This window comes from Amphibalanus amphitrite, unplaced genomic scaffold (assembly GCF_019059575.1).
Source record: "Amphibalanus amphitrite isolate SeventyFive unplaced genomic scaffold, NRLGWU_Aamphi_draft 000105F_arrow, whole genome shotgun sequence".
NCBI lineage: Eukaryota > Metazoa > Arthropoda > Thecostraca > Balanomorpha > Balanidae > Amphibalanus > Amphibalanus amphitrite.
The window spans coordinates 1,028,052-1,035,553 of record NW_024881600.1 but is presented as its reverse complement, the minus strand read 5'-3'; the positions used below and the strand labels follow the sequence as shown (position 1 = coordinate 1,035,553).

Sequence of the window (7,502 nt, the reverse complement as noted above, 5' to 3'; positions counted from 1 at the left end):
CCACCACGGCTAGAGGACAGGCGAAAATGGCCATCAACACGGAACCGACGGCCATCTTGATCAGGAACAACATGATGAATGTCTATCGTTACGTTATTAAGACCTTTTCAATGGAGAATGTCTCAGGTATCTGTTTCTGTTGCTGGTCGCTGTCGAATATTGCTGGTGTGCGTCAGGGACGTTAATTCTTACCCAACCTCACTACGGCCTGTGGTGATAAAGAACGAGCGGGATCGTACGGCTCCTGTGGAGATGGTCGACGGTCTGCCAGTCAATGATAGTCCTTTTCGTATAAATATGGACAGCGATGCAAGCCGATCTTGCCCGAAACATAATGTCAAGCAAAGGATAAGAACGTCTTTGAGAGACTTGACTCATATCGTAGATTGAATATGCGGTGAAAAAAGAAAAATGTGCCTCTTGAGCCTTGTTGACGATATTGTCATTCTAGAAGATTGCTTTTCTTGTTCAATAGCAATTATGTGATGGTCTCAGAAGTACACCTTTCTGAAAGTATTTATTATGTGACTCTAATGCAGTGCCTTAGGAACCTGGATGATAAGCCGGTTAGCCGTGCTGCCATAGGCAAATCAAGTAATTGTAAAATGCTGCGACGGCAAAAGCCATCCTCGTATCGATTAACCCGCGACCGCCTGGGGGGGTCGGATCCGACCCCCCCCCTCCGTTTTTCTTGAATAACTCATGAACCACTTTCGCTATCTACTTGAAACTTGGCATACCTTCTCCCCCATTAATTTGACGTCTCCTGTGCAATTTTTAAGAAAAAATTTCCAAAAGTTTTTGAGATATATCGATTTTAGTGATGTAACTACATGGCGTTTTTAGTCAAAAAGTGGTAAATGTTTAAAAAATCGCCAAAAATCAGGGTTTAAAGCAAATTGCAAATTAAGGACATGAAAAGACGCAGCTCAACAAGTTCTTTAAAATGGCTATCTCGGATTTTCCATAAAATGTGTTTTTTCACACCTAAAAATTCAAAAAAAAAACTATATTTTTTTGGAAAACAGCAAATAAAATCCAAAATTTTGGGAATTTCCAAAAAACCGGAATATATCTTGTAGAGCTCTATTAGAACATTAGATGCCCCAAATTTCAACTTTCTATCTTGATTTTTGACCCCCAAATTGTAAAAAATAGCTCCAACATGCATAGGGCATGGTGACGTCATAAGCATTTTCGTGAATTAGAGGCACTTCTGAACATCGCATGTGAAAACAAATGGCACCACTAGATTCCTGGGACAAAGCTCGTCTAGAAAAGTGCATTTTTATGTCAAAAATAAAAAGTTGAAAAATTGATTTTTTTCTTAGCCCTCGTTTAGTTATGTTTAGTATAAACGATTTTTATGCTTTCAATGCACACTTATCACCAGCACAGTGACTTGGGGTCACATATATGATATAACCATTACCATCGCATTCGGCGTGAAAAATAAGCCATAAAACATGTGTCGCACGCCCATGTAGCAGAAAGTGAAAACCGTGACCTTTCGTGACCTGACCTGACCTTGACCCATGCTTAGTATGACCCCTATACGCACATGGTACCTTCACTAGGCCTTTGAGGTCATTTTTGGTGAGTTTCGAGCAGCAGCTATCGATTCCGCTGTCCGTAAGCCGATTCATGCAAAACCCCTGAATTTGACCTTTGACCTGACCTTGACCCGAAAGTTGACCTCAATCTTAAAATCTTAACCCATTAGTGCCCATAGCCATATATATATTTCGCAAATTTATGAATTTTTTCCTCAAAAGTGTGGGTGTTTTTCATGAAAGTATATACGCCCCATATATAAATAAGCATTTTTAAAGGACTTGATGTGCGGTTGCTGCTGCTGCGCCATTTTCTCTGTTCTGCTTGACAGTCGCGAAACTACGTCAACATGCCGAAAAAACGCCGGTGAGTGTATTTAGTTATTTAGCTGTTCTAATTCAATAAATTTCACAGACATGTTTCTTTGAACTGCCCTTAAGACCCCTGAAACGAATAAAATAGCCTCGTTGAAGATTTGCCGCAGCATGACGCTCTTCTGTACGGGTCAATATATTTATGGCCATGGGCGTTTGGGTGGTCGAAAATGTGCGTTGCAGTCTGCTATCATTTTCCAGGTTTGGAAAGCTGATTGATCTCCTGGATGAAGTTGATGAGAGTGGCGAGAGTCCGGCCACTGTCTTCCTGTGTCCTCCTAACGTGCGTGAGGACAGCGACGCCGACTCGGGAGACGAGGACGGAGGCGGTACCATCGACAACCTCAACCGCAACCTGCTGCAAGCAGATGCTGAACTCGTCGGCCAAGAGGACGGTTCTGACGACGAAGCTGCTGAATCGGTCGCCCCAACCAGCCACAGGTGGGGCAAACGAGAGGTCGCTTCATTTCTGAAGGAGCGAGAGGAAGCTTGCCCATACCCACAGGTGAACTTTTCGAACAAGACACCCGTTGAAGTACTGAGCTTCTTCTTGGATGACGAGTTCTATGCGCAACTCCTTCAGGAGACACGCCGATATATCCAGTGGAGAGGGAAGAATGTCCAGGAGCCCTCCATCGCCGAGCTGAAGGCTGTCATGGCGATCCTGTACTTCTCGGGATACCACAACGTGCCGAACCGCCGGGCCTTCTGGTCGACAGACCCTGACCTGCACGTGGAATTCGTCTCCCGGATCATCTCGAGGAACCGCTTTGACGACATCCTTTCGGTCCTCCACTTCGCTGACAACCAGCGTCTCGACCCCAGTGACAAGATGGCCAAGCTGCGACCTCTCTTCAACAGCATGCAAGACAAGTTCTTGCGAGCTTTTCAGAGACCGCCATCTTCCACAGAACTGGACGTGGATGAGAGCATGATTCCCTACTATGGCCGTCACGGGTGCAAACAGTTCCTGAGAGGGAAGCCCATACGGTTTGGGTTCAAGGCGTGGTGCCTTAACAGCCCAGATGGGTATCTACTGACCTTCGAAGTGTACCAAGGTGCCAGCGGAACTGCTCAGCGTCCAGACTATGAGGCCGCCTTCGGGAAATGTGGATCAGCAGTGAAGATCCTCATAGACAGAATGCCGAAGGAGATGCGCATGGACGCACTGCACATCTTTACGGACAACCTCTTCACCAGCCTTCCTCTGATGATGGCGCTGAAGGAGGAGGGAATCGGGCACACGGGAACCATCCGCCAGAACCGCCTCCGAGGATGTCCGCTGAGCTCGGTGGCAGCGATGAAGAAGGCTCCCAGGGGAGACACCTCTGTCGCCGTGGAAACGAAGCAGGGCATCAACCTCGTCAGGTGGAAGGATAACAGCGTGGTGACCGTAGCATCTACGGTAAGCTCGTCCCGAACTGTGGCTGAAGTTCAAAGATGGTCGCGACGAGAGAAGAAGAGGATCAAGGTAGCTCAGCCACAGATGATTCAGGACTACAACTGCGCCATGGGCGGTACCGACCGCATGGACCAGAACATCGGCGCGTACCGCATCGCGATCCGACAGAAGAAGTTCTGGTGGTGCATCTTCTGCTGGCTTCTGGGGGCCGCGATGCAGAACGCCTGGCTGCTCTACCGTCAGCATCATCCAGGCGAGAATCAGATCAACTTCATCCGAGCCATCGTCCGGTATCACCTGGCAGAGACGACGAAGCCACCATCTGGACGTCCAAGTTCCGCGTCGAGTCAGCATCGCGTCCCAGCCAGCATCCGCTACGATGGTATCAACCACCTGGTCGTTCCTCTTGCCAAGCAGGGAACGTGTGCAAACAAGGAGGGAAAGTGCAAGAGCCACCCGAAGACCGCCTGTCGCAAGTGCCAGGTGCCGCTGTGCGTGGCGTGCTTCGTGCCGTTCCATGCGACCTGAGAGTAAGAACATGCTGTACACCATGGGGAAATTTGGGCTAGTTGGGCCAACACTGTTGGATACGGTGAGATGGGTGAAAGTTTGCAAGCGCCGTCTAGATCCCGGAGGGATGTTTTGTTTTCAGCGTTTGCTGTAAGCTGTGTCACTGTCCAATGCACTTCGATGTTTGTGAGTCAGGTAGTGCATTGACTCATCATCGTAATTGATTGTTGACCGCTGACACTATCAATCATCACGATCATTCGCCTGATCTCATAATATGTTCACATGTTGGTAGTGGCAAGTGCCTATCAGCATACACATCTAAGAATATACATTGGTTCTCAAAAGTTTCTTTTGAATTGCGCTTTGTGGCAATATTTCGACTACCCAGGTGCCCATAGCCATATATTTATTGACCCCCCTGGCGACAAATTGGGGGGGATAAAAAACAAGAAAATCATCCTAAGCTAATACACTCGATAAAGAAGCTAGTATTTTGTGCAAAAAAGTTTGAAATTTTGACTAAAAATAAGTTGGGCACTAATGGGTTAAGAGTGTTTTGGGGAGGTCTCGTAGAGACCTTTCGAACGCCGCCTCGCGGGGCTCGATACGACCATTGGTTCTCGAGATAACAAGGGGGGGGGGGTCGGATCCGACCCCCCCCCCCCAGGCTGTCGTGGGTACGGAAATAGCCCAGGCGGTGCCGGGTTAAAGCTTGACATGAATTAGCATCCTAAAAATCAAATAAATGCGCTCAGCATTAGTGATGTCAATTACGGAAAATCGGAATACCGATACCAAACCAAATACCAACCAAAACCGTGGAGAAATACCGAAACCAAACCAACTTTGGAACATGAGAAAAATACAAACTTTTTTTTACCTATTTGTTAGCCTCTTAAACAATAGCGAGGGTTCATGATACCAACAAAATACCAAACACATTAGGATGGAAATACCAAATACCGAGTTGGTATCGGTTTATACCAAAAAGTTGGTATCCGATTGACATCTCTACTCAGCATCCTCAATACCTATGTCTTTTACTTACCGTGGGCCAGGTATTATTTTCACTTTCATATGGGCGCAGCCCTATTTTTGCTGGTGCATTATTTTGAATAAAAAACAGCGCGAAAAGTGACTTGTGTGATGCGTCCTTTGCAATCTAACCCACTGATCCTGACTAGGTTGCAGCGACTTCATGATGTAGTACATTCAAGCTCCACGACAAGCATTCAATATCGATAGACAATGATTTAATGACTTTAATCGTCAACATCTGACATTTGTCTTTTCTTATGCAAAAGCTCAAAACATTTTTTTATCTGAACCATGTGACAGTCGTGAGCACTTAAATTAATAATGACATTGATTCAGCTCATTCATTTCAGATGCCAGAGCCCAGAGGGGACTCGAACGCACCCGCATTCCATTTGATTCGGAACAATTCCTGTGGAACGCAGGCTCCTACTTTCAAAACATGTTTTATCAATTGCACTGTTCGCATCGAAGAAAAAAAATTGATCCGAGTTCATCCGTGATCGGTATGAAGGCTAGGAACATCGTGCCGTCGTGCCGTGCGCGATTCGCCATTGCACAAATGCCAAACCCATGCCAGTTCAACGGCAATCCCAAACCAGCACTAAAGAGGGGTGCTATCGTATTCATATAATTCAAAGATAATGCTCAGTTGATGACCTGGGCTGACTTTGGGCTATGCAAAGATGGAGGTAGGTTATTTACAAATATCTGGATACTACCAGTGGCACCTCAACTGGTTTCTATGTTTCTGTGCGCGACTGCAAGTGTCTGTGTCCCTGTGAGAGTCGCCGCCTCGTGTCCCCGGCGGGGCGGGGCGCCGCCGGCGGCCGCTCCGCTGCGGGGCGGAGCGGGTCAGCGGCTGGGACGCGCCGCGGCCGTCTGACCAGTCGCGGGTTGGTCGGCCGCCGCGGCGCACCTCCGACCGCCCCCCTGGCGCCGACGTCGGTAGCGCCCCAGCTGGTCGTCTGTATCGTCAGCAGCCATGGTGCCACGCGGAGTGGTGCTGGTGCTCTTTCTGCTCTGCCTCTGGTGCCTGGCCCGGGGCAACAGCGCCGTCTACAGTAAAGGTCAGTGCTCATCAATAATGTGGTGGCGGTGGTGTTTTGTTCCTGCTTAGTCCATTTCGAACGGTTCTTTATAGCAAATAGTTCCAATGCCCAACAGAGATCAGCTAAATGATTCATAAGGCGCTGAGATGGGCTAGTGTGGCTGGGAACGCTAGATCATATTATCTCGTGAATAGCTTGGCTGACTGAGTGGCTAACTGAATGCTCGTGTGAGAATAGCATTAAAGAATAAAGGAGAAGCTTAAAGAATGGCATAAAGTTACCTGGTTTTGCGGCACCTTGCATTGTACACTGAAGTAAAAACCAGCTTTGGGCGCTACTTACCGTTGAGTGGTAGGTATTCCATTGTCGAAAGACACGTTTATTTAAGAGTATTTTTATCAGCTGTATGTCATTATCATTGTTGTTTTTGCATCAATGTACGATGTAGTGAGCTATAGTTCGTTTTTTCTAAGTTCGACCCTCACTGTAAACGTCTCTTTGAACACAGCACGAGAATTGGTAGCTGAATTACTGAGAAAACTCGTTGGCGCACAATGATTTCGCAGACGATCAATTGTATCAAAATTATTTCTACCTGGCTCCTTTTTCCCAGACTCGCAGTTCGGTATTTGCAACCCCACAAGGATCGAGGACTTGTCAGGAAATATAACTGAACTAATAAATAAATCGCACGGTGTTTAACGTAACAGTATATCATCGGTGTTAGAAACTTATTTTGAAAATATTTGTTCATATCTCCAATACAAAGTGCGCTAGCCAGTTTTCTCAGTAATTCAGCTAGCAATTCTCGTGCTGTTTCCAAAAAGATGTTTACAGTGAGGGTCGAACTTAAAAAAAACGAACTATACCTATTTCATTACAAAATATGGGTTGGATTAAATTCAACGTTCCCAGAAGATGATTATCACGCTAGTGATGCGCGATACCAAATAAAGGTTTGCAATGCAGTACCAAATAAATAATCAATGGGTTTAAATTAAAATAAACTCATTTCGTTCAAACTCTACATAGATCAACAAGAGGTTCTGCCTACTACCATCACAAATTAGCTACCTCTCCGAAGCGTCTAAACAATAAATTTGATCTGTTCAATTTCTGGCCATGTGGGATCCCACGCCAACATGGGATCCCTGTGGCTTATCTCCGTCAGCGCGGTTCCATCTTAACTCGCCCATGCCTAAGTGCCAGTGCCCAGATTGCGCTCAGCATTGTTGCAGTTGAGCTCCGTGCGGTCTGCACAGCCCATTGGCATATCCGCCGACAAGCATGGAGCTCGTCGGTCGTGTTTTCCGAGCAAATATTTAGCGTCGACTGGTGCGGTAGGCTGGTCTGAAATGGCGCGAGGTGAGCCGCGTTATACACACGGACCAGACCTCACAGGGAGCGAGTGTGGACCGCGGACCGCACAACGAACCAGACCGCATTTAGTGGACCACGCCGGACCAAGCCGCGTCCGGACCAGACCACCCAAGGACTCTCTGGGGTTTTATTGGTCCACCTGGCATCCTAACTCGTCGAATAAACCTTTGTGAAGGATTGAATTTGTCAGGA

The 7,502-nt window shown here is 47.0% G+C and overlaps 2 protein-coding genes across 5 annotated transcripts in view; both read left to right on the top strand.

Moving 5' to 3' along the window:
- The first annotated feature begins 1,761 nt into the window (after nt 1-1,761).
- On the top strand, nt 1,762-4,364 carry LOC122380697 (piggyBac transposable element-derived protein 3-like). Its single transcript, XM_043364083.1, has 2 exons — nt 1,762-1,920; nt 2,130-4,364. Exons 1-2 carry the CDS (start codon nt 1,904-1,906, stop codon nt 3,856-3,858), a joined length of 1,746 nt encoding a protein of 581 aa, XP_043220018.1. The 5' UTR covers nt 1,762-1,903; the 3' UTR covers nt 3,859-4,364.
- A 1,384-nt stretch (nt 4,365-5,748) lies between these two features.
- Nucleotides 5,749-7,502, top strand: part of LOC122380710 (cartilage oligomeric matrix protein-like) — a 78,130-nt gene continuing 76,376 nt past the window's right edge. For 2 of the 4 annotated variants that reach the window (XM_043364115.1, XM_043364114.1), the window contains exon 1: nt 5,767-5,948. In XM_043364115.1, the coding sequence (XP_043220050.1) occupies nt 5,864-5,948 (85 nt within the window). In that variant the 5' untranslated portion in view covers nt 5,767-5,863. Of the gene's footprint in view, nt 5,949-7,502 lie in introns of all 4 variants that reach the window. The other 2 variants (XM_043364113.1, XM_043364112.1) reach the window with 2 other exon arrangements.